Raw genomic sequence first — 25,815 nt, 5'->3', positions numbered from 1 at the left:
AAAGTGCCACTGAGAAAAGCTTGGCGTTCAACAAGACAAAGAGGACGGGCATGGTGAGAAAGGGGGAAACGTGTAAAGTCGGAGCGAAGCAAAAAGCGAGAAAAGAAAAGACAGATTGAGCAGATGAGCAGAGGGCCTAGTTGGCTAACAGATGAGCCAAGCAGAAGTCACAGATCACTAGTGTATATCCATCAGAGCTCTCATAGCTAACTAATTCCTCCAATCAGATGGATCCGTGTAAATATGTCAAATGGGGGACGGGAAATTGCCAGTGTGGTTTATTGACTGTGATAAAATCTGAAAAGCACCGCTGAACATAATTACATACTTGTCAGAGCCATAAAAATTAGCTTTATTATCAATGGGATGGTTTTGTACAACTTCATTTGGGGGCGATGCCTTCCAGATGGGGAGCGTGGAGAGCTTTTTTACACTCCTCCTCTCTTCCCTGCATCTGGCTCCGTCATTAACGGCATGATGGTCTCTCTTCCTACTTCTCTCTGTCTGCCACCACACACACATGCACCCCCCCGCCTCCTCACACACACAAAGACTGCAACATTTGTGATTAGCCTCACTCAGGGAAACGAGTGCACACATTTACAGATTGGACGCAGATGTGTATGCAAATGTACGCAAACACACACAAGCTGCATGTGGTGAGCTACTGTACACGCACATATTGTTTCGTACGTGCTTGTGTGCGTGTGTGTGTGGATACGCTGTAGGTGCCACACTTATGTTTAACATGCAGGTCGTATATGCATGTACTCTATGTGTGTGTTTTCTACGTGCAGCTGAGCTCCTCACACTTAAGTATTCATCCCAGTTGCCGACGGTGCAGCACGGCTCTCGCCACACACTGATAACACATGTGGGGTGACTCTTCCAGCTGGGCCTTGGCGCTGCTTGCTCCTCTTTGGCACAGATAGCAGCTTTCACCGGGTCCACAGAGACCCGGCAGCCTCAAGTTTCCTCTGTTCCGCCCATTTAAAGCCACTCGATTGTGAGAGGAGTTTTAATGCAGTGCCACTTAAAAAACAACCCTAAAAAGGGACATTTGTTAGCCGGACAATCCAAACCCGAATGTCGTTACAAAGAACAATCCTATAAGTTAAAGAACTATCCATTAAAAGTTTATTTTATTATTATTATTATTATTATTATTATTATTATTATTATTATTATAATTGCATGCATCTGAAAAATAATCCTGGAAAATATGTTAGAAAGTTTTTTGTGTTTTCTCCCCCCCGCCCCCACATCAATTAAAGAATCCCTCTTCTCTGTGCTTATACAATAAAATCAGTCTTAGATGTGTTCAGAGAAAAAAAATAAAATAAGAATAAAAAAAAAACGTTCTACGTTAAAAAATAAAAGTAACATATTTTTTGTTTTATAAATCTACATTAAATCTACATTTACTGAGGATTGAGATTGTGGTGTGATGTGGATATTAAAAGTGACACAACTGTAAGTACAGTGGACTCTAGGTATTCACAAGGGTTAGAGATCACCACCACCCACAAATAGATCAAGTCTGTAATTACTTGACATTTCTTATAAAAATGCTTGAAACTACTTTATTTTAATAGTTTAGTTACCATACATAGCTTAATATGCATAAACACACACAATGGAAACTGTCTAATATCAACACTTTTCCATATTTCCATTCTTGGGTGTACAGCCAATCAGCAACAAGGAAAATGAATGGCATTTCCTGGTTTGGCTTTGCTGCAAATGCTAGCCAATAGTGTGTTAAATAGCATTGTGCTAAGATATTTCAACTTCCCAAGCTGAATTTTAATTAAACTATTTTAGATATTTTGAATCGGTGAATTTTTCCTAAGAAATTTGGAATTAAGTTTCACAGAAAAATACACAAATAGGTGAATCTGTGAATAATGAACCACAAGTAGGAGAGGCCAAATATATCATTGGAAAGCAGAATTTTGATGCACATGCCTTTGTAAATAAGAGACAGCACAAATTGATACTGCAGTGATGACTACGATTAGGTAAATTGTGCAGCTGTAAAGTAGAGAAATGATAAAACATTAGGCACACCTCACATTAACAATGAGCAGTTATTCACAAAGAAATGCTCATCTGTGGGCATTTATGAGGATTTTGGTTAAAGTTGTTTCTTAACATAAATGCTTTGCATCAATAGAACTGGAGGAATTTCAGATTTTTAACTGGATCTCTCAGACATACACAGATGAAATCCTGAAAGCGAAAATGACAAGAACTACTGGTTGATTCTTCTGGCATAAAACAAAGAATTAACAGAAATGTTCTAACTTTGCTTCGTAAAATTACATTAAATGTAGTTGGCTGGTCCTCTGATGTAAACATGAGGGACTAGATTTATGTTTTAGTTGCCTTCCCGATAGACATATCGAGGAATCAACAGAAGGAAGGAAGACAGAATAACTTTGAAAATTGCTAAAACTACAACTAAGTTGGATTTTGGGAAACAAATCAAGAAAAAAACCAAAACATTTTTCCCACGTTTCGTTGTTCTTGCCATAACTAAATATTAATGGAAGAGTTGATTTTTAAGGCATTTATTTAAATAAATGTAGAAATAATTGAAGAAAAAAAAAAGAAAAACCAAAGTGAACAACACCTTTATGTGCAGGTCTGTAAACCCAATGAGCTACCAATCATCTGTTCAGGTTGTTTATGCCTCTTTGAAAAAAAAAAAAAGACAGCACTAGTCACCCCTCCCTCTCCATCTCTCATTACGACCAATGCTACAAGACCCCACCACAAAAAAAAAAAGAAGAAATCTATAGCCATCGATCCCTTTGCCCCGCCATCGTCGGCACAATTATTCCTGAGGAGGAAACGTTGGCGATAAATTACATGTGTGCTTTTCATCTGCTGCTGTGCGGGGCCGAGCGCCATGGCGACAGGGGAGTTGGGGGGGGGGGGTTAGCGGGAACAACGCCGTGATCAAACTGGAGGATCAGCACAGCACTTCCAGGATCTCCAAAACGTTCTCAGACCTCAGTGATCTTTGTCATGTTGTCACATGACAACATGTAAACGTCAATGTTTTCTTTAATGAGATTTTACATGACACAAATCCCTTTTTATTTTTTTAAAAGTACGGGAACAAACAGAAAGTTTCTGAAACGTGTATGTCTATCACACGTCTAGACTGCTTTGAATGGAGAGCCTCTTCTAACATCAGATTTTAAGTTGACTTGCTAATTTTATTTGAACCTAAACTATTCCACTGGACCTCTGGCTGTATGTCTATCCAACATCAGAGCATCATGCTGCTACCGCCGTGTACTACAGTCAGGATGGCACGTGTAGGGTGTTTTCCTCTACTCTTTCCATGTAAGGGCAAAGATTCAAATTTTGCTTTCATCTGCCAAGAGCTCGTCTTATGTGGCTCGAGGCAAACTGGACATTTGAAGCTATTTTCATCAGCAACTCAAGAATCTTCTATAACTCCTTTAATTGCATCAATTACTACAATGGTGTCTTCATAGGTCAACCCCCCCCCCCGAAATCAGACAGATGTAGCTGATCCACAAGGCCGCTGCTGGCTTTCTGACTAAAACCAGGAAGATAGATCACATCACCCAGTTCTAAAATCTTTCCACCGGCTCCGTGTAGCCCAGAGAACAGACCTTAAAATACTGCTGTTAGTTTATAAATCACTGAACGGCTTAGCACCGAAATACATTATAGATCTGCTGTTGTTCTATCAATCTTCCAGACCTCTCAGGTCTGCTGGTTCTGCTCTGCATCCTCAGAACCAGAACCAAACATGGAGAAGCGGTATTCAGCTTCTCTAAGCCACAAATCTGGAACAAACTTCCTGAAAACTGCAAAACGGCAGAAAAACTTTCTTTATATCTGTGGCCAGGGGCGCCACCAGGAATCTTGGGCCCCATGACAAAAAATTAAATCGGGCCCCCCATGCAGCTGCTGTTATAATTTTTTGAGTCTATCTGGCCCATCAAAAGTGTCACAATTTTAAAGGTTTGCAACTGCCTTGCTTTCTTTGGTCCAATACTGATAACTAGCACAATATTTACTGCTCATTAATTTTACATGCAACAGTCCACATACGATATGCAAGTAGGTTGCTTAATTTTTTCTATTAGTTTTAGCTTACTGAAATGTCTCTCCCCACAAGCTACAGTCATAGGCAAGATGCAAAATATACATGAAGCAATCCAGACTTATCAAAAAATGCTATGTAGTTGCATTTTATCCAAGCTGCAGTATATAACTTTAATAAAAAATATGTTTACTCCATATTTGTTAAAGCTGGCACCATGTCATATATGTGAAAACAATCAATCTCCTCCATCTGCTCCCTGAATTACTATTGCTAGCTAAAGTAATGCAACGTTCTGACCAAAACAACCAATCAGAACCAGGAGGAGGGTCTTAGCGCTGTCAATCAATCTCATTCACTCACTGCTAAATGTGCTAATGCTGGAAAAACAACTTATTGTTACAGGAAAAATGTTTATCTGCTGTCATTGGTAGCTATGCTAACTAGACTGAGCATTAACAACAGGCTGCATTAGCTGCAGCATAGGGATGAGCAGCCACATGAAATTGTGATCGACAGCACTAAAACTCTCCTGTCTCTAACTAGTTGTTTCTAGAGAGCACTGGAAGAAGGCAGAGGAAATAGATTTTTCACAGATTATTTCTCATGCCTTACTGGTGATGTAAAGCACTTTGAGCTGTTGCTGCTGAAATGTGCTCTACAAATAAACTTGATTGATTGATTGATTGATTGATTGATTTGTTTACACATATTATGAGACCCGTTAGCCTAACAGTCATGTCTTTGGACGGTGGGAGGAAGCTGGGATACCTGGTGAAAACTCATGTATGCGCTGGGAGAACTCAGTCGAAGTTTGATTTCATGTCTGAAGTTCACAATCATTCAGACGAAGATTCAACAGCGTTTGTTTGGCAGATCGAGGTTCCAAAGAACATAAATCAGGTCAAAGGTCAAAAACCACTGGAAACACGCCAGCTAATGCATCTGCGCAGAGAGGAGAAACCTTTACGTTCGCTATATGTTGATAAGAATTCTCCGCCTTTGTTCCCATGATGCACTCCAACCCTACCGCTCCTTCTTTGAATTAAACAGCAAGACAATAAAAGCACTTTAAAGTCAAACTGTACAACCTTTTCTTTGCATGTGTGTGCAGATTTATACATACAGTGCGTCTGTCTGTGTGTGTGTCTTTTAAATAACCCCGGAGGAGTCAGCATGCAGCTATAATTGCCTCCCTCATTAGTTATGTTTTAGCAGAAGCGGATGGGAGGGCAATTAATTTTACCGCTTAATTTTTGACACGGAATCCGCCGCTGTATTGATGTGCCCGCCATTTTGGGTCTCATTTTTCAGCGAAATTAATTGACAAAGTGCGAAGATTTATCAGCGGATCGCCAGATTAAGCGACAAACCGAAGCAATGAGGAAATCAATTGCCTCCCCTGCATTCCCGGCCCTCCCCGCCGCTCGTAACACCCAAGTGCCTGGGAAAAGCTGGGCGGGTCAGATACAGTGCTCTTATTTATTTATTTGAGTCGCTCGTTCATCAGTTGTAACAAATGACCCTGGCAGCTGATGAACACTGAAGACCCCCCTCCCACCCTCTTCGTCACTGGCCTTCTCCCTCTTCTTCAGACATGACTGCTGTGTGAGCGGGGAGCGATTAACATAAAAACACACACAAATCAAGAGAGGGACAATGAATCCTGTAGCAGGAAGGAAACCGACGATAGAGGTGTAATTCCCCAGTACACTCCCTCCGACGACCACAACCCCTGTCGGTTAAAAAAATGTTTTTTTTAAACTGAAAGATCTGAATATTCCAGAAGCTTTATTTACTCAATGACAGATAATATTTGAACAATGGCGCACGAAAAATTTGGTTTTAGTAGAGCAAAATGCATACCTATCTAGCTTGAATTGCTAACATTTCTAACAAACACTTTGACTTTAATGATGTTTTTTTCAAAAAGAGAATCACTGAAAGTCTGTGCTGACATAGGCATAAAGTGAAGGAGGTATGTAATTAATTATCATGAATGATGATGTATGTGAGAATGTGGCTATTCTTATTTATTAGTTCTTTTTTTGTTTTGTTTTGGGGTTTTTTCCCCAGTTATTTGTTATTTCTTACATTGTGTGTGAATTGTGAGACAGTTATTTTTTGTTTTTAAGCAAATGCACTGACTGGTGGCACTTTTTAAATTTCGTTGTTCTTGTGACAATGACGATAAAGATTTATCTTAATTTCAGTTTTTAACCTTTAAGCTAATATGTTAACATTGCCAGCCAACAGTGTTGTAATTTCCATTTTCAACCTTCAGGCTAATAAGTTAGAGTTGCTAGCTAACAGCATAATTTTGTTTTTCGACCTGTAAGCTAATACGTTAGCGTTTCTAGCCAACAGCATAATTTCCATTTTCTACGTTTAGGCTAATAAGTAAGTGTGCTAGCCAAGAGCGTTATGAAGCTAACAGGTTAATTAAAAACACTTTTTATTCACATTTGAATCATTGTTTGGTGTATACAAATAAATGTCTACAACTTTTTATTCCACATTTAGATTCTTTTTTTTCTCATGTGCCCTTTGTTGCCCTATCACAGTCTAGTCACCTGTCCAGGATGTACTCTTCCTCTCACCCAACAGCCGCTAGAGACCTGCACCAGCTCCCTCTGGCTACAGTGGACCTCCAACTATTTGCGGTTCAAAAGTTGTGAATGCACCTAATTGCAGATTTTAAAGAAAATCACTCACAGAAAATGTGTGTATTTGCAGATTACTTTGTAGAACATGTGCTATTTGCAAGGCATCCGATTGAGGGTCTGCATTATTTTCCTTGCCACTGATTGGCTGAAGAGCGGAGTTTTCCAGTCTTCTATTAAAATTGTAGAGTTTCTGGTCCAGCGGCTCCATAGCTGGCCTTGTTTGAAGGAGTTTTATAACAGACGGAAACATCCTGTGCATTTTTACATAGTAGGAAACATGAGAGCCTTAAAAATCTTGCACTACTAACTTTTGGTTACATCACCTTTCTCATAAGGAGCCATCTAGGTCATAACAAAATCTGGGCAGACATGATCTAGTTGGAAAACCGTTACCATTGTGCTGACTGAACAGAGGGTTGGACCTGGATACAGAATGTATCGTGCTGTGTGGTCAGCACCCCCAGATTAACTACCACCGCCCTCAGTAACGCCAGTGTGTTTCTCTTGCAACACTCCCTGGATTGGTCTGGTCCCTTTCATGACTACAATCAGCTCAGAATGTGATAATATGATAATTCAGAACAGGGACTCATTGCTTGCACGCCCATTGTAGATTATTCCTTCGGAGGGCCTCACTTTGTTTTACTGAGTGAATTCTAGTCTTCTATTTACGCACTGTAAACAACACGAAGCCTAGCTTTCCATTTCATCTCAGTGATGTGAGGAGAAGAAGTGTAAAATGTTGATACAATTTATATTTCAGCTATATGTTAATTTATCTCAGAGTTCCTCCATATTTTCAAGTCAAAATTACACACTTTTTCAGACTCCAATTTCCAGTTTATATTGTAATTTAAATTTAGTTTTGAATTCATGGCTGATCCTCTCAGAGTGGTCAAAATTCAGGATGGATGGATGGAAAAATTACAAAGTCTTACAGTCTTCTCAAAAACTTCAGTAGTCAGGCGGTTTCAGGATTACCTACCAAATAAGGTTTCTGGTGTTGCAATTCTCATCAAATTTTTAGTTAAAATTTACTGTTTACCACTACAGATGCAAAGAAAAAATTGGCTGGTGATCAATGATACATTGGGCTACAACACAAAGGGCTAATGGCTTGCATTGACTGAAGCAACACTCCTTAGTGTCGATGCTGTTATGGAGTTAAGAAGGATTAGGATTCAGTTAGTTATTTTTCCGGTATCAGTGATGTTGTTAAAAATTTTGAGCTTAAAGAACCATGGAAAGAAAAGAAGCTATCTAAAGAAGAAAGCTGTTTGGCAAAACATGTCAACAACATGTCCGTATTTTGTTCTAACTGCAAGAAAGTGAGAGAGAGCAGGGCGGTCAGAAGATAACAGAAAGTCGATCGGAGTGGCACCGATCATTTTGAACTTGAAGTCTGTTTTCTGTAAAATACACACATGTTGTTTCATGTACGCTAGTTGCGCAAACTGGGCTGATCAGTAAGATGATGTCAGAACTTGTGTTAAAATAATAATAAAACTCATTTACAGCATCATATTAATTAGCTAGCGAATGACTCCTCTCAACAGGACAAGAAAAAAGTGTTTGGTGTTGTTCTTTTATCACCCATGGTACCGGAAAAGGAGTAAAAAATGGCTAAAATCAGAATTAGCAGGTCGAACCTTTAGAAACAAAACAAAAATATCTACTTACACTTACCACGCAGCAAGTTTTGCTTGTGTTCAACACAAGAACAATACGGACTCTACTCCTCTACGTTGCTCCCGCCTCTGGCATTAGGACCATAGCTCACATCCCCTCCGTTCCTGACAGCTCTGATCTCTGGACAGATCAGTTCAACTTCTCAATCTCTTTATTTTATTAGTATTGCATCGTTGCTCGGCAAAGGAGTCGATTTATAACCCCTAAACAGATCACAAACATGCAGATAATATTTCAGTGTGTCAGGTGGGCCCCCGGAATGTGATTGTGGCGACGGGAAGACTGCAGCTAACCGTCCAGCCCGGCACCAATTACCGACAAAGGAGTGTTGGAGGTCACGGCGGTGCAAATTGCGTTATCGTTCCGAGTGTCGCTAATCAAGTCAGGCCTTGTCGCTCACTAGAAATGAGGTTGTTTCAGGTCTGTTCTTAATTCCCTCCGCTTTCATATTTGCTCACCCCCTGATCTTTCAAGTTCTCTTATTCAATAACTTTTTACCATCTCAATCACCCTCTCTCTCCCTCTCTTTCTCTCGAGCGCGTTTCCCTCCTGCCGTACTCGCACAAAGACCCGAGCACGCACATACACACACACACACACACACCCCTGCGGCACCTCGCACCTCCGCAGGTGACAGCTACGGTGACAGTGTGACGCCAGCCGCCTGATGAGGAGTGATGAGAGCTGGAAACTAATGAAAATAAAACGTCTAATTATGTCAGAGACGCCTTGACGCTACATCACTGCTAAAACACATTTGGAATAACATCCAGCAAATCTTGGACGCACGCGCGCGCGCACACACACACACACACACACACGGGTCTGAGAGTCCGCGCGCACAGCGGGCGCCTGTGACGGATGGAGGGTTCTGCTGCAAGCGCTCAGTCAGCCTGTCAGGCCAGTGGCTGCTGCTGCTTCTGTCATTGACTTAAAAGGGCATCAAGGAGCCATGTGTGGGACATTACCGAGGCCGAGGGGAAACCGCTGGGCTGCAGCATAAAGACACTTTCAAAGAGGCTGACTTGGGCTCCTATCGAGGGGCTATTATTCAAGACAGTATCCTCCCACCGCCCACTGAACCATCTGTCGATCCAAAGTTTTTAGCAAGTACAAAAAAAAAAAAAACACCATTCAGTGCAGCACCACAGTGTGTTTTATCGGATCTGCAGAGACGAAAAGGAGCAGAGGAATTGGAAAGACAAGCCGCTGCATGGAATTAAGGTGGCATAATGAAAATGTGCACTAATCTGAAAACCCAAGATCCCCCCCCCCGTTTGATCTCGGCTCTGCTTAGAGATCCATCGCCTTTCTGGAGATTTCAGTTCGGCTGCGATGAACAAGAAAGTTGGGTCTTTCCGCTGCATCAATTTGTTGATTTAAATTAAAGGAAACTACCTATACCAACTTTAATCCCGATGTTGCCCTATTAGCAGGAAGTTGCAGTGATATTACAGCATGTACAACATGTTTACATAAAAAAAAAAGATTTCTGCATTTTCTTTCAAAGTCTGACTCTTTTTTTTTGCTTTTGCTTTTATACAAACATTCTTCTTCTGAGGATTATTTTTTCACTCGGATTTGCATCATTTTTAAAACATTTTTTATTCCCCCTCTCAAAAGGCAACACAAACCGGCCCAGTGTGGATAAAAAAATACTCTCAGGCATCAGATGGATTTGACCAAAACATGCTTAGTGACCAGCTGGATTCGAAGAAAACACACTCTGTGTCCAGATGGAGCCTTTTGGGTGGTGGTGGTGGTGGTGGTGGTGGTGGGGGGGGGGGGGGGGGACCACGCAGATTCAACCGTCGGATTTGGAAACGCACGCCACCTTACTAGCCCCTGCAATGTGACTCTTTCCAAGTGTTGAGGACGGCAGAAAACAAAAACAGAAGAATCCGAAGATTCCCCCGCACTGCTCATCTTCTCCCCTTTAAACTATTAATTGGCCGACGAGGCATCTCATAACAGTCACAGTTCTATCAGGATCAGAAGGTTGTGTTTAACCGTCCGACTGGCTGCCAAGTGTTGGCTCCACTTCGCCTGGATGTTCATAACGACTACAGATGGACGAGCGGCGGCTATTATTGGCCCAAACTTGTGAATGTTCCTTCCAGCCAAGGCTGAGAAGATTCATGGTAAATGTGAGATTTTCACAGTTCACATAAACTTGGATTTCGCTCAAGTCCGCAGCCATAAAGTGGATTTTAGCGGATCCAAGTACGGACAAACAGCTCTTTGTCCCAAACTTGTTGACTGCCCATAAACGTCAAATCTTATGGAATCCGCCCTTTAGAGTGCCACTCGTAATGCCTTGCAAACGCATTCCTGACCCGTGAACTTTTTTTTTTTTTGCATACATTTTGCCATGTTGCAACTAGAAAAGTTCACTGTGTTTTATTGGGATTTTGCACGAGGCCGAAACAAAGTAGCGCACAAATGTAAAGTAGAGGCGAAAAAGGCATGCGCTTTGCTAAACTTTCTTTACAAAGGCGAAGACGTTGCCCATCAGTCTTTGGAAATAAATTCACGCACAGCCAGACGGAGAAGGAGAACCTCTGTGAACGTCAATTTTCAAGTCTTGCCACAGATTCTAAATAAGATTTTGACGTGAGTATGATTTAATCCAAATCGTTCGCTTGTAGCTTTAGCTGGATAATAATGACCGTCCAGCTGGACGGTTAAACCTCTTCTCAGGTCTTTTTTAGTCTCTGTTGGCTGTTCCTCCAGGACTCTAATTAGTTTTCCTGTATCTGCCAAAGGAAACCATGCCCACAGCATGACACTCTCACTACTGTGTTACACAGCAAAGCTCCTCCCCATACAGAACGGGGCCCAGTCAGAGCAACTTCTTCCACACCTTTCCAGTAATTTCTTCTACAAATAGTAGATTTTCAGAATGTACGACTAATAGCTGTTGTGTCATTATATTTTCCCACCTGAGCTGAGGATCTCTCAGTTTGATTACACATAACAAATGAACAAATTTTTTGTTTTTTTAATTGGCGCTCCATTCTCTCTTTTTCAGCATAGAATTAAGTGACTGAAGACGATCAGCTGCGCTTGATCTTATTACAACGGGGGCGCATGAACAAAACTATTTACGTTGAAGTTCAAAGTCGCAATGTCAAGAAGTTCAAGGTATAAACACGTGTTTTTGCACCTATTTTTTATTTTCTTTTTGGGTGAAAGCGCGGCCGCTGAGAATCGCCGTCTGTGTGTCTCACCGGTGTGCGTCCTGTAGTGGTCCTTCATGGCCGACAGGTTGAGGAAGGCGTAGTGGCAGGACGGCCAGATGCACTTGTACGGCTTCTCCCCGTTGTGCAGTTTCATGTGGTTGTTCAAGGCCCACTTTTCGCTGAAGGAGCGGTCGCACAGGTCGCACTCAAACTTCCTTCGGGAGGGTAAGAGAGGCAAGAGGAGAGGGACCAGGGGGAGGGAGGAGGGGATAAAACAAGGAGTTATTTACTGATCCCAAAGCTGATGTTAAAAAAAAAAAAACGGTAGAAAATCTACTGAGAAAAAGAGAAAGAGAGAGATGGGAAATGGGGGTTTGCTGGGCACTAGTACTTACACCCACAGAGCACGGGGGCTGTGTGATTGTGTTCTGTACATCCAAACACACACCCACACAACCCCACACACACAGAATGCAGTCGGTTGCTGGTGTGTCATGTCTGTATAAGCAGGCATTGATTTTTCTGTCCAGGCCTGCCACCTCCACCATTTATTCTCTGCTTTGCACCAGGGCCCAGAGGACTAGAGAAATTCTGTTACAGTCCACACACACACACACACACACACACACACACACACACACACACACACACACACACACACACACACACACACCCTGCAGGGCCAGTAGGGAGAATAGAGTTCACCTGTCCAGTGTCCCTGACCACTTAGCCAGGGCTAAATGAACAGTTAGCAACATTTTACCTCCTGCTATCCTCTTAAGGCTCTTGAACCGGAGCATCTCTGCCTATCAGAACCTGCTCTACAGCGCAGCTGTTTGTTTTAAGATCACCAGCCATCAACAGCTTCAGATAGTCAGAATCAAGTCAATGAATGTAAGACATAATTCATTGTTTGGTGCATTTTTTAAATTTATTTATTTATTTCATTTTTTGTTTTTGTTGGTTGATGCCTAAGGCGCTCAAAATATGGCGTGTGAATATGCACGCCATTCTGTCTTTGCTCTGGACATCTGTCTATTCTTCACGCCTACGATTGATAAAAAAGAAAGAAGAAGAAAAAGAATAAGATGATGAGAAAAAAAAAACACAGCTCTGGCTTTTTAATCAGTGTGTAGGAGGTTTGCACCTATATTCATCCGCCGCCTTGTTCGGCTTTGAGAAAAAGAAAAAAAAAAGAAAAAACAAAAACGCAGAAGACAATAGCGAAAGCCGCCTGTGCTTGAATTAATCTTTACCCCCGTGCGATAATTTAGGCGCAGAATGACTAATGCGCGAGTCATAAACAAATGAAGTCAGCTTTTGGGAAGCATTCGTCTTGCAGCGAGGGGCCGTGTTATTTTAGGGAGGGCGGCTGTCTTTAAGTCCTGATTGTGTCGCTTAATCCCCGCGGTATCTGTTTCATAGCGAGCAGCGTGACACTCACCTGAACAAATAATGACTCCGAGCAGCATGTAGCATGTGTCTGAATCAATAATTCAAACTCATACATCTTTCTTACTGGAAAGGAAGAGGGTGAGGGTGGAGGTGTGGGGAAGGTTGGAGGGATGGAGGCTGGCTTTCGTATCAATCTATATGCTCCAAGGAGATGGATCTAAATGTGATGAAGACGTCGCCAAGCGACGGTTTACAGGGCGTTTTTTAGGCTCAATTGCGAGGAAGGATGAGGCGGCTTTAAAGTGATGGCAGATATTTAATGGCTTAGCACCAAAGTGCGTTCAAGGTCTGTTGTCGCGGGTCTTCTGGTTCTGGTTCTGGTTTGCTCTGCATCCTCAGAACCAGAGCCAAACGTGGAAGAAAGCAGCGCTCACTTTCTATGCTCCCCTAATTTGGAACAAACTTCCAGAAAACCTCCAAACAGCCGAAACGCCAAGTCCATTCAAATCAGGCGTGTCGAACTCATTTTAAGATGACGAATGTCGTAGAACGTATTAAGATAGAAACACGCATTAACAAATGGTTAAAATATGAATAAATAGCTGTCTCTGCATTTGCTGAGTACTTCTTAAAGTTAGGTAACTTTTTATCAGAATTTAAACAAGTCTGGAAAAAATTAAGAGACCATTTAAAATGATCAGTTTCTCTGATTTTACTCTTTGTTGGTATATGTTTGAGTAAAATGAACATTGTTTGTTTGTTTTTGGCTACTTTGCTTTATTAAAATATCTATTTAGTATATTATTGTAGAGATGAAAATTCTTCAGTTTTAATTTTGATTAAAAAAAGTGGCCCTCGATTCCTCTGAGCTTGACGTTTTTGGTCCCTGTGGCAAAATGTCAAAAAAGTACAATTCTATGAGAGAACAAATCAGAGCTGAGCTAACAGAGCTGCTCCAACAACAACTGTTTTATTGAACCAGTTTTAATATTTTTTTCCCCAACAATATTTTTATTGCATTTTTTTACAAACACTATTCTTTTATTCTAACTACGGGCAATATGTCTCCGAAATTCCAAACAAATTTTTTTTAATTTATTTACAGAAAACAGTCAAAATAACGAAAAATATGCAGTGCTGTCAGACCTCACACAATGCAAAGGCAACAAGTTTATATTCGTTTAGAGACAACATTGCTACTGTTTTAACTCAGGAAAAGATCAGAGTCAATATTTGGTGGAAAAACTGTGACGTTTTCAATGAGGTTCAGTGAAGGGGTCTCTTCATTTTATTCCAGAGCTGTATAATGTGGCAGGACGCAGATAAAAACTGCTTTGATTCGATTGATAAAACAATAAAATAATATTACACAACCGTCATCTTGAAAGTTTTATTTATGTGCTCCTCTAGACTCTAGAGGGCCACATGAAAAGTTGTGGCGGGCCAGATTTGCCCCCGGGGCCTCGAGTTTGACACACGCGCTTTAAATCAAGTCTTAAAACTCCACCTGTGTAGAGTTGCCTTCGATTAGCAATAAATCAAACATTGATCAACGCGTCTGATGTGTGTTTTCTTGATGATGACACTTCGACAAACTAATGTTTATTGCTCGACTCTGTGATGCTTTTATGATGTAAAACACTTTGATCTGCCTTGTTGCTCTTATTAATACAGCATAATTTGCTGTATAAATAAACTTGACTTGCCACAAACGAAACTTGACTTAAAAATGCGAATCCTGGTTTCTAACTCTCATCTCCAGACTTTATTTGACCAGCAGCATCTGCGGCTCCTTCCACCTTCCTCGCTCTCCCTGTGGTATTTATAGAAACAGCTCGTCTGCCAGGCAGAAGTAAATAAGATGAGTGAAGAGATGCTATCTTTTATTGTAAGCATTATGCACAACACTCCTTTTGCTTTATGAGCTAAATGGGGGGCCATTGTTTATCACCGGGGCGTAATCGCCAAGTCGGCGTGGGCCTTGAAGGAAGCGTGTGCGCGCGGGGGAAGCGTGGTGGGACGGGTGGCGCGTGAACAGGAAGCCGGGAGGAAGAGGGAAGATGGAGGAGTCGAGGAGCTGGCAGAGTCGGTGGGGGTTTTGTAAGGATGAGAGGAAGGTTTGCTTCTGTTTTTACGGGATGAGATGGAGCGCTTTGATCTTGTCCCTGCATGTCAGATCCCGTCACGATCCACCGTCTCGCCCATACATATGCATAGTGCCTCTAAACCGCCAGGCACCGTGCTAAAAAATAAATAAATAAAAAAGATCGCACCCAAAGGTGGGAGGCAGAGGGGCAGACGGATGGAGAGTGGGAGAGAGCAGATGTGTGTGCTTGGAGGGGAGAGGGAGGAAGAAGAGAAAATTAGATTTTTGTCCATTTGAAATGTCTGAAAACTTATCGTGCTTCTGAGAATTAAACTCAAAGGTGTGGAAATATATTCGCAAAGTCCTCCCTATGAGGGGCCGCATGAAAATATAACACCCAGATAAAAAAAAAATTGTAATAATAATAATCTAAATTACACAAGAAGGCATTCATATAGCATATACTTTAAAATGTCCTCCTTTAAAAGAGCTCCAATGATGTCTTCAGAAATAAATGTGGTGTGCTTTCATGTAGGGTGAAGTATTGCTTTGTTTTAGTAAAAGGAAGACCTGCATGTCTCTCTGCCTGATAATTGGCCTTTTTGATAAGAGTGAATTCAACCATATGCTAAATTCACTTCCAATTTTCTCAAGAGATAATCTTCAATTTTAAGTTTTAAAAAAAGGGGATAAAAAAATTCCAATATAACATAAAACATCTCAGTTGTAAGGGTTTATGTTTTTTATAATTGTTATTGAAGTAGGGAAACACAGTGACAATCAAAAACCTTTAAATGATAAAACGGTTGTAGATTTAGTTATCGTAAGTAAGTTCAAATATTAGAACTGATGTGACCAAATGACAACATTGACATTTATGAAGTTTAAAAGTGGACAAATTTGCAACTGTAGCTTGAATAAAAATGTTTTGTTTCCCCCTAGTGGATACATATATCAAGTATTCTTTAAAGTCTGACCTTCCAAAACGTTTCCCCCTCCTCAGGTTAACAACACGTAAAAGTTGATCAGCTGATTCTTTAGTAGAGGTCGTAGTTTTGAATAAACATGAAGATTTCCCCATCATTGAATCAAAGCATGTCCCTAACCTTCCTCCGATGTTTTCCATAGATCAAAAATTGTGTGATACCTTTACTGATTGGGAGAAAATCTGAAATTTTAGTAACTGACTGACCAAACGCCGATCTGAACTGTCAGAATCAGATTTCTGGCCTATCAGTGCATCTCAAATAAAATCCCTCTAAATTTACCGACAGGCGGTGGGTTATCTTTCAATACCAACTGTGCAATGATTACAAAATCACAGTTGGATGATGATGATGGTATGGCATTTGCTAAAGAAATTGCAGAAAAACTTTTTTTTTTTTTTAAATAACTGTTTACTCCAGATTATGTGCATTTGGGTTGATGACATCACACCAGGCAGGACGTTGACATGAAACAACTCCACATTTCCTCTCCCACTGACTGACGCTACAAATGATCTCTTCATGTCTTCAAGGATGAAATGTGCTCCTTCTGAGGAATTCCTTTTGCTTCTTTCTCGTCAACAAATCATCCAGAAATCCACGCAGTGTTTCACCTACGGCTCAGAAGTTTTGCTGCAGCCATTATGTACACAAGTCAACACGATTAAATAGGGCCGTATTGATACCGAAGTAATGAAAATATCCGATAAAGCCATTTTGTCAAAGGTACTGAGCAAAAAGAGCGTCGTTTTATAAATGAGCACATGCAGAATGTTTAGATGCGGAACTAAGTGTGCAGCGCAATGTTCTGCAGGGCAACTTTAAAATGTGACACCAAAACAGAAAAGAGAGGACTCCCAAGCTATCGCTCTGGAGTTTGGGATCATTAAGGTTTTTCGTGCAGCTACAGCGGAGGAAAAAATGTGCACTGAAGGAAACAACGATGTCGAGCTGAATGGAGACAAACCTGAGAAAACTCTGAAGTCCAAATCCAGCTGCCTGCAGCGTTCAACAGTCCCAAAATGGCTGCACAGCACGAGAGACGGACAACAGACTGGTGCTGTAATGAGGAATCAGTTCCAAAGTAAAAAAAAAAAACTCTTCTACATTTTAAAATTTCTGTACAGCACTAATTTAAAAACATCCTAAACATTTATTATCAAGCGCTTTCATTGTTGTATCTTCCATTCATCCATCCAGATTCCATTTTTCTTGAGCAAACCAAAAACATTCCCAACTTTGACGTTAAACCGAAGTACCAAACTTTACTTTTTGTGTATCGTTACATCCCTACCATTGAATTATTAAAATCACTGAGAACAAGACAAACAAACGAAGTCAGAATTGCTCCAGATACCTCAGCCAGCCTGCTGTGACATCAGAAGAGGAAGTCGAAGTGTTTTACTCCGACTAAATGGTTTACAGCAAAACAAAGACTAATGAAACCACTGACCATTGCATTTTTTTATATATATAGGTGACAAACAATCTCTGTAATTAGTTTGGGTATGTTGTAGAGCTAAGTCTGGCAAGGTGCTTTAAAAATACTGGCAAAAGTGCAGAAATGCACTAGAATCTCAGACTCAGTAAATTACAACTATATGACACCTTATATATATAAATATATACTTCCACACCATATGCTTACATAGCCGTGTTAGCACACAAATAAATGAGACGAAAATAAATCAGATATACATAAGAAAGCGAGGTGATAACTTTACGAAACGCTCATCTGTAATCACAGACAAGCTCCACTTTGATTCATATTTATCCTTTTCCCTCCTCCTGTGTCTCCTTCTCCTTCCCCCTCTGATGGCGAAGCAGAGTCACCTGATTGACGTCCTGTGCCGATTTATTCACAGACACAGGTGAGCGTCTCGAGTCGACATCCAGAGAGCGGCATGCCGCCGTATCCATACTGTCACTCGTTACCATATCTATACTGTGGTGTGATCCTGATTCAGTTCCGGCACGTGGGGCAACTGTCAGAACATCGCTGGCTTTAATTGTGACAGAGATCCCTCAGGAGGAGTTACTGCACCTCTAATAGGGGCTGGAGGGAGAAAAAAGGAAAAACGAAAAGGGGATGGGGGGGGAGGGGAATCTGGTTCATTACCACACACTCACTACCACCCCCAAGTGGCGAGGCTGTGTCTGTTTAGGAAAATAGTGTGTTTACTGGAAACTATGCTGTTTAATTTTTAAAAAATTATTATTATTTTTTTTAAAAAGGGCAACTTTAACCCAGTCCATGAAAATTTATGTCTTATAAAATGTATCTTAAAGCTCAGTCCACGCTGGCAACACGCCTCTACTTGTTTTCAAACCTTCCCCCCTAATTAATTTGATCAGTTCCAGTGATGTGGACCCGTTCGGACGCCCAAACCGCTTCCCGTCCCGCCTCTCTCCGCATTGTTCTGGCCGGCCATCGCAAAGAGGAAGCGATCCGCTACGCTCCCTCGTGCTGCAGCACAAAGACAGAAGAGGGAGAGGCCGACGCTCGCCCGAAGCCAAACTGACACAAACAGACAACTTCAAAGTGAAGACTGTTGTTTATTTGGCGAAGGGAGAGGAGCGGAGATGGGGGAAGAAGAAAAAAAAAAAAAAGAGGAAAATTTATCTGATATGCAACTGTCAGGAGAGCATTTTCACATGTAAAATAGCAAGAGAGTGAGAGAGATTACCTAGAGGGGGGAACATGACAGCATTCACTAGGGTCAGGATGGATCATCATCTTCAGCAGCCCCCCCCCCCCTCCTCTACCCACTCCTCTTCCCTCGTCTCCTTTTTTTTCCTCCCTCCATCGCTCTAACTTCATCTCTCCCTGTTTTCCCTTTCTCCTTCCTTCCGTTTTTCTCCCTCTCATCCTGTTTTCAGACTCCATCACTCTGCACTTCGACAACCCCGGCAGCTTAAATCCAGACTAAATTAGCTGAATGAAGATTAAATCATTTGGCCCTGAGCTCTCCGAGATATTGGGAGGAAGACTGAGTAAGCTCTAAATGGCGTCTGACTCGGTTCGGACCTATATAAGCGTCTTGAGGAGAGGCTCTTCCTTCAGTGGCAGTCAATTGAAACCTGATTAGAGGGTGGGGCGGGCGGTTCGTTGGGGAGGAGGGGAAAAAAATGGGTAAAAGATTACATTTCTGGGACAACTGTTTCCTAAGTAAAGTCACAGGCTTCGTTAGTTTTCGTCTGCGGGCTCAACGTTGACCGACGACAGGCTGGGTTTTCCCCCGGGAGGTAAGAGATTGAGGAGGGCAACATCATCACTCACAGTGCTAAGGAGAAGTGCTTTAGGAAGAGCTGTAGTCTTTGTGGTCTGTGGGTGCAAATCAGTTTTCGGCATAATGCTTAGTTCCACATTCAAACGAAGATGATTCAATTAAGGTTGAGCCTGTATACGTTACGTTTTTACTGTCTGTTCAGACAGGTTGTTACGGCAAACAGCAGTACTTTGGTTTGTTGAGAGGCGAAGATTTGGACATGTGTATTACTATTGTTATTCCCTTTTTTTCCAGAAAATGTTCTTTAGCTTATTTTTGTGGTCAAAAGTGCACTAAAGATTTCACAAACTTAGAAACATTACTTCAAAGAATCCAATCAGTCAACAATATTTCAGTCCAGGTTTTACAATGCTGTATTGTATTTGTATTTGCCTAATTTTAAAGTGTTTTTAATGTTGAAAAAGTGTTAAAATGGTTTCTTATGTGATTGACAAATAGAACTCTTTTCAGCCGTCTCTACGTGTAGAAACAGCATCTGAACCAAATGCTAGCGTATTTGCTAGCGGCTAACGCTTAGCCAGTCTATGTATTCTCAAACAACTAGCTGACCTGCTTTTTCATTTCAAAATAGACATCTCAAACATAAATACAGAAGTCAAACTTAAGGCACTCACATCTAAGGCTTAATGAAATATGTTTTCATGAGATTTGCTAGACCCGCTGGTTATCACAACGCCAGAGGAATATTTAGCCGTTTTACTGTTGTTGTTGTTTTTAACTGAAACCACATAATGACGCAGAGTGACCTAAGGAATAGATATGTAAAATGTCCCCATCTTTTTTAAATCATATAAATCTTCCTTAGTTAGACAGGGTTTAGCTCTTACAGTATCTTTTTCAATTACCTCTTCTCAAGAAGCCCATAGAAGAAAGCAAGTTATATTGCTAAGCAGCGGCCAGCTACCACCCTGCCATAGGTGCCCAGGTATGTCGCGTTTTTCCAAAATTACAGTTTAAACTTTGCTAAAAAAACTGAATTAGACAGATGCAACAGCTTAAAGCCGTTTTATTAAGAGGCCTGAAAAGAGTGTAGGAGGACTTAGTGTACTGGTTTATGGAGCAGGGCTGTGCTTCTCCCACCTGTTGCTAAGCATTGCTGATGGCTCCAACCGTTTTCTTTACTCACGGGAAATACAAATCTTGAATACTTAGAATACAATGTTATTTTAAAATTTTATGCTAATACTTTGAAACTACAATATATTTGAACAGTTCAAAAAAAAGTCCACCACATGAATGCTGCAGATCTCACAATGATAGTTATAATATAATTACATAATCTCAAACTATCTGAAAAATATCCAGGCATTTCACTCATCTTGGAATGCTGAACATGAAACCTATGCCTTCACTTACTGTGTGAATGTGTGTGTGTGTGTGTGTGTGTGCGTGTGTGTGTGTGTGTGTGTGTGAATGGGCGAATTACTGTGTGAAATGCTTTGTAGGCCTCTGCACTTTATAATGCACTTTACAAGTATAGGCCATTTATCATTTACCATCCACTTATGGTCATATTATTTGGTTGTTAATTATCAAGTATTTGATACCCAGAGCATTAAAATGCCATTCCAAGGTAGTCGGTATTACGTAAAACCTACAAACAACTAGACATGACATCATAGAAAAAAAAAAACATACCCTGTCATGACACAGCAGAGCACTGTGAATTCAACCCCACAGATCTCCATAAACTATTAAGTACAGGAGCCTATCAAAGGTGACTAGCATACGTCAAAGACATGACGGAAATCCAAATGATTTCTTCACATTTCGACCAAAATAAATTGTGTTTTTCAAAACCACAGCACAGATCGTTCAATAAATAGCATCTGTAAGTCTGTAAGCTGTTCTGTCTTAAACAGGGGTTATATTTCATTAAGAGTGGACTTGCCCAAACTAAGATTAACAGCACCTGGTCGTAGGGTGTAATGTAAAGTCTTCAGGTACAATTTCTTTATTGTGAAAATGTGACAAAATTAAAAGTGAGTTAATGCGGGGGGAGCCGTACAGAGCAGGCGCAACATAATGTTCCCGGTTTGATTCCAAGAGCCACGCCACATCTTCCCCCTCTGTTCTCTGTCCTTTTTACTGTCCGGCTACTAATAAATAAAAGCCACAAAAAAGTTTTCTAAACAGAGTAAGTTAACATGTTACAACGAGTCTTGGTTTGTAGTAGTGCTTTCATTTTCACTTTATTACCATACTTCCTGAAAATACTTAAACTAAAACCGATGCTCCACGGCTTGAGTGGGAGTGACGTGTTTATGGGCAGGAAATGACAGGAAATGGGTTCAAACAGAAATCCATGGGTACCAAAAAAAAAAAAAAAGAAGCCTGAACTGACCCACAGCACAAAAACACTGAAGCAAACAAACAAAAAAAAGGAGACAAAATTACTAGAAGACAAGAAAAGAATACTGAAGTGAAAAATTCACAGAGTTACATCTTACTGAGGACTCCTAAAACTTCCAGGAGGAGGCCACATGCGTCTGCAGAGTGCAGTAGATGAACCTCTTGCGAGACGAGCGCTGCTGCATACAGCTGCAATATAAACAACGGCACTCAACAGAGATGCTGTTGCTGATTTGTGTTTACCTTCAATCCCGGGAGAAAGAATGAAAGAAAGAAAGAAAGAAATAAGAAAAAGAAAAAGAGGGGGGCGGAGGATTGACGAAGAAGAAGAAGAAGAAGAAGAAAAAAAAAGATAATGAAATAAATAATAAAAAGACCAAGCCCATCAGATAAGCTCCTGTTTATCCTGCTGTAGGGCAAATACAAATTGTCAATTTAATGAACACGGTGGACGTGATGAAAGCGGGGTGAAGGAGCCTCCTGCCTGACAAACAATCAGGAAATGTTATCTTAATATTGTTGCGCGGTTATTCAGCTCATAACTTAGGGGGTGCAGAGGAGCGGAGCGGGGTGTGTGTGAGGGAGGGAACGAGGAAGGAGGGGAGGAGGCACAAAGGCCAGGTCCCTCTGTGGTGGCCCTGTTATTGCCTGTTTTTATTGGGAGCCATAGCTCAATGGTCCCAAACAGACAAACCTGGATATGACCCTCAGAAGTCCACGCAAACACGAATAAAGACACACACACACCCACCCTGTGGATACACCACAACACACACCAACCTCAATTAGAAAGAAGTCCTTTTGAGAAGTAAATGAACCCCTCAAAGGATTTCTTTTTGTGTTTATGATGTCTTGTTGCCTCTCTAGGTTCACCTTAAAAGCTTAAGAGGCCTTACAGATATTAGACAATTATTCAAAATGCTTCAACAAAATGGCCGCAAATCAAGAGCTTTGAAAAAAAGAAAAAGAAAAAAAAGGCCTCCTGCTAAAATTAGAGAAAATGTGATTTATGCGATGTGGCGGGGATCAAAGGCCAAGCCAAGATCAACGCACGCACACGCCTACATCGCTTAAACACTTTAAAAAGTGTCCACATGCTTCACATCTTGAAAGTTTGTTTTTTATATATATTGTAAAGTCTTGAATTTAAAGCATCGCAATCTGAGCAACAGCCACCGAAATTAACTATTATCTCCGTTTTTATATATTGCCGGTGCTAAATTGCGTCGGGAAGAATTACTATCAATATGAATATCTGCAACAATAACTCAGGCGCAGTGCTGAGGACAGGATGCTCTTTATCAGGCTTCTGATAGGCCTTAAATACAGCACAAGGCAGCCATATCAGAGCTTTTTCTCTCTAATATCAGGCCGCATTAGCACCTCGTAAATCAAATTACACTGCTAGAATTTCATTAGGCTCACCTGCCAGCGCGGCTGTGCTGCAGAAATATTTATGTTTTCATGCTGCAATTGTGTGCTCTCAGGTACACAAAAGAGGAGTAATGGGAGGTGGGGTGGGGGAAAGAAAAAAAACTGGCGATAAACCTAATTATCTTTTAAGAATACAGAGAAAATGTGCCATAAATTGTGGCGGTCCTGAGGAGAACCGGCGGGCTCCGGAGCCTTTGAGTTTGAACGGGGTAGAGGAGAGCCGGCTCTGCCATTTACCATCTTTAACCGGGGCTAAACTGCCACAATCCAATTAGTGGCCTCCTCAAATTCGCTCTAAACAGAAATCAAACAGGGTGATGTATGACAGCGATCAGCGGGCCCTCGACGACGGGCTAATTCGATAAAGCGCCGAGCAAGAGCGCTAATAGTGAAAATACTCGCTCAAACAAACAAACAAAAAAACGCAGCCGAAATCTTATGACGGGAGTCTGTCTTTGTTATTTAATTACCTCAAGAGAATTTCGCATTTTCATTTGTTTGTCTGTTGTTGCTCGCTGCGAGTTGTAGCGACTTGCAACACGTAAGCCTCCGCTGGAGGTGGGAGGGAGCAGACGAGCAGGAAGGCCAACATTCCCACAGAGTTTGCTTTCCCTGCGCGGAGCAGCTGGGCTCTGGATGGCCGGAGCTGGTGCGGATATGGATTTTGATTAGACACAAAGGGAAATGACTGAGCCAGTGACCATAACGACAGGCACTTAATAAAAGGTGCAGTCTATACATCAAAGAGCATGTGGTTGTAAATCATTGGGCCCTGTAACGACCTGCATCCCTATCCCATTACGGAGTCCTCCCCTCTCCCCACCCCAAACAGGCCACTCATATTTACTCTCCGGGCGCCAATATCATTTTAGAATAATGAGCTTTGCTCTTGATCTAATTAACAGGACCCGGGTTCATTTGTTTGTTTTCTTTTTTTCTTTTCTGTCACTAAAATTAGGGCCCTGGCTCGCTGCCTTAAACTCAGGAATATTAAGCAAAGCGGCTTCGTAGTCTTGAGAGGTAAAAGTTAAACTGTCGATGTCTTTCATCAGAAAGTTTAAGCACACAAGAAAGTAAAAATATTGGCAGGTTTCAAATACAAACCACTAAAGGTATTTACATTCAACCAAGCGTAATAATTTTCTATGCATTCCTAAAAACAAATAATGCCTAATCATTTTGATTGGGCTTTACTTGAACATGTTGGTTCAGTCTAATGTTATTCATTATCGTCACATCCAGCTAGTAAATAATAGTGAGGCTTAAATAACTATATGGCTTATGTTATGAATTAATATATTATTTTTGTAAAAGTTAAGAACTTTAATAAACTTTAAGATTGAGAAAGTTTTTGTGTTGGTGTAAGATTTTAAGTGTACATTTAACTTGAACTGGTTTAGCAACAGTGCTAATGCTACAATCAAACTTGCTAGCTACCTGAGCAGCTTAAGCTGGAGACAGACATCAAGAACATCAGCTGCACTATAACAATGGATGTTGGACGGCGTTACATAATTGTAATTAAATTGATTACAATTTAATAAAGCATACGAGTTGACTAATGCTAGCTTTTTCATTTTCTTCTGGTCTGAACATTTTAAAACTAGCTCATTGTGGCATGACATAACAAAGAATACAGTAAAACCATATATATATAGTGTATATATATATATATATATAGTGTATGTATACTGTATATATAGTGTATATATACATACACTATATATATATACCTCATATATATATATGAGTTGCATCAGAAAAAGAAATATTAACCTGTAGGTAAGACTTGTAGTTGAGAAAGTTTCTGTGTTGGAACAAAAACTCTAGCAAGTTGCTAATGCTAATGTCAAAGTTGCCGGCCAACTTTGCTTCTTAACTCAGAGCCACTGCTCAAGAATTGTAAAAGTCTCTAAATTGAAAACTTTTTTGAGCAGATTTAAACGTTTTTACTACTGAAGTTAATTTTTTTCTTCAATGACAAACTAGTTTTGTTTATTTTTAACAGAGGAATTTAGGTGATTGTTAGTCATTTGTCTTTCCAAAGAGGAGCTAACAGAGGTGTCTGTTGGGACAGGAAGGATCCGCTGCATTGACAAAAACGTGCTTTTGAACACTGATGACCGCACCTGTTAAACTACGTCTTTAGTTTAAGATTTTCTCATTTAAAAGAAGTCTAGTTGATTATTAATCAATTTGAGTAAATAGGGTTGAAAAATTAATTTAGAAAGATGGCTCTGAATAAAGATGCTTGGAATAAAGGCTAATATCCTGTTCTGAATAAACTGTTGGTTGTACAAATATCTCGGGTTCCCATTTTATTAACAAAATATAACCCAAGAAACACTGGCTGTTGTCAAAACATTAAGTCAGTGTAAAAACGACAATGAGAACCTACTCTATTAAAGAAATTAAACTATTTGAATGGAATCACCACAGAAATGTGATTAAATCTAATTCATTTTGTCAAGTAAACGGAAAAATAAGTCAAAATCACCTCAACTGTTTAAGTTTCTGTTAAAGGTATATATTTTTCTACTCAGAAATACTTACACAAATCTACATAAATTGTTAAACTGGTTTTATCCGTTAAATCTTATAGCTTCTTCTATCTGTGTACATGTGTGTATGGGGGGCGAAAGAGG

General features: G+C 40.7%; 1 protein-coding gene across 1 annotated transcript in view; it reads right to left on the bottom strand.

Moving 5' to 3' along the window:
• znf407 (zinc finger protein 407) overlaps positions 1-25,815 on the bottom strand; it is a 198,965-nt gene that overhangs the window by 69,452 nt on the left and 103,698 nt on the right. Inside the window, exon 6 of the mRNA XM_023331438.1 lies at positions 11,676-11,842. Coding sequence (XP_023187206.1) covers positions 11,676-11,842 — 167 coding nt within the window. The remainder of the gene's footprint in view (positions 1-11,675; positions 11,843-25,815) is intronic.

This window comes from Xiphophorus maculatus, chromosome 3, assembly GCF_002775205.1.
Source record: "Xiphophorus maculatus strain JP 163 A chromosome 3, X_maculatus-5.0-male, whole genome shotgun sequence".
NCBI classification, from domain to species: Eukaryota; Metazoa; Chordata; class Actinopteri; order Cyprinodontiformes; family Poeciliidae; genus Xiphophorus; species Xiphophorus maculatus.
The sequence above is the reverse complement of the archived record's forward strand: the minus strand, read 5'-3'. Positions and strand labels throughout refer to the sequence as shown.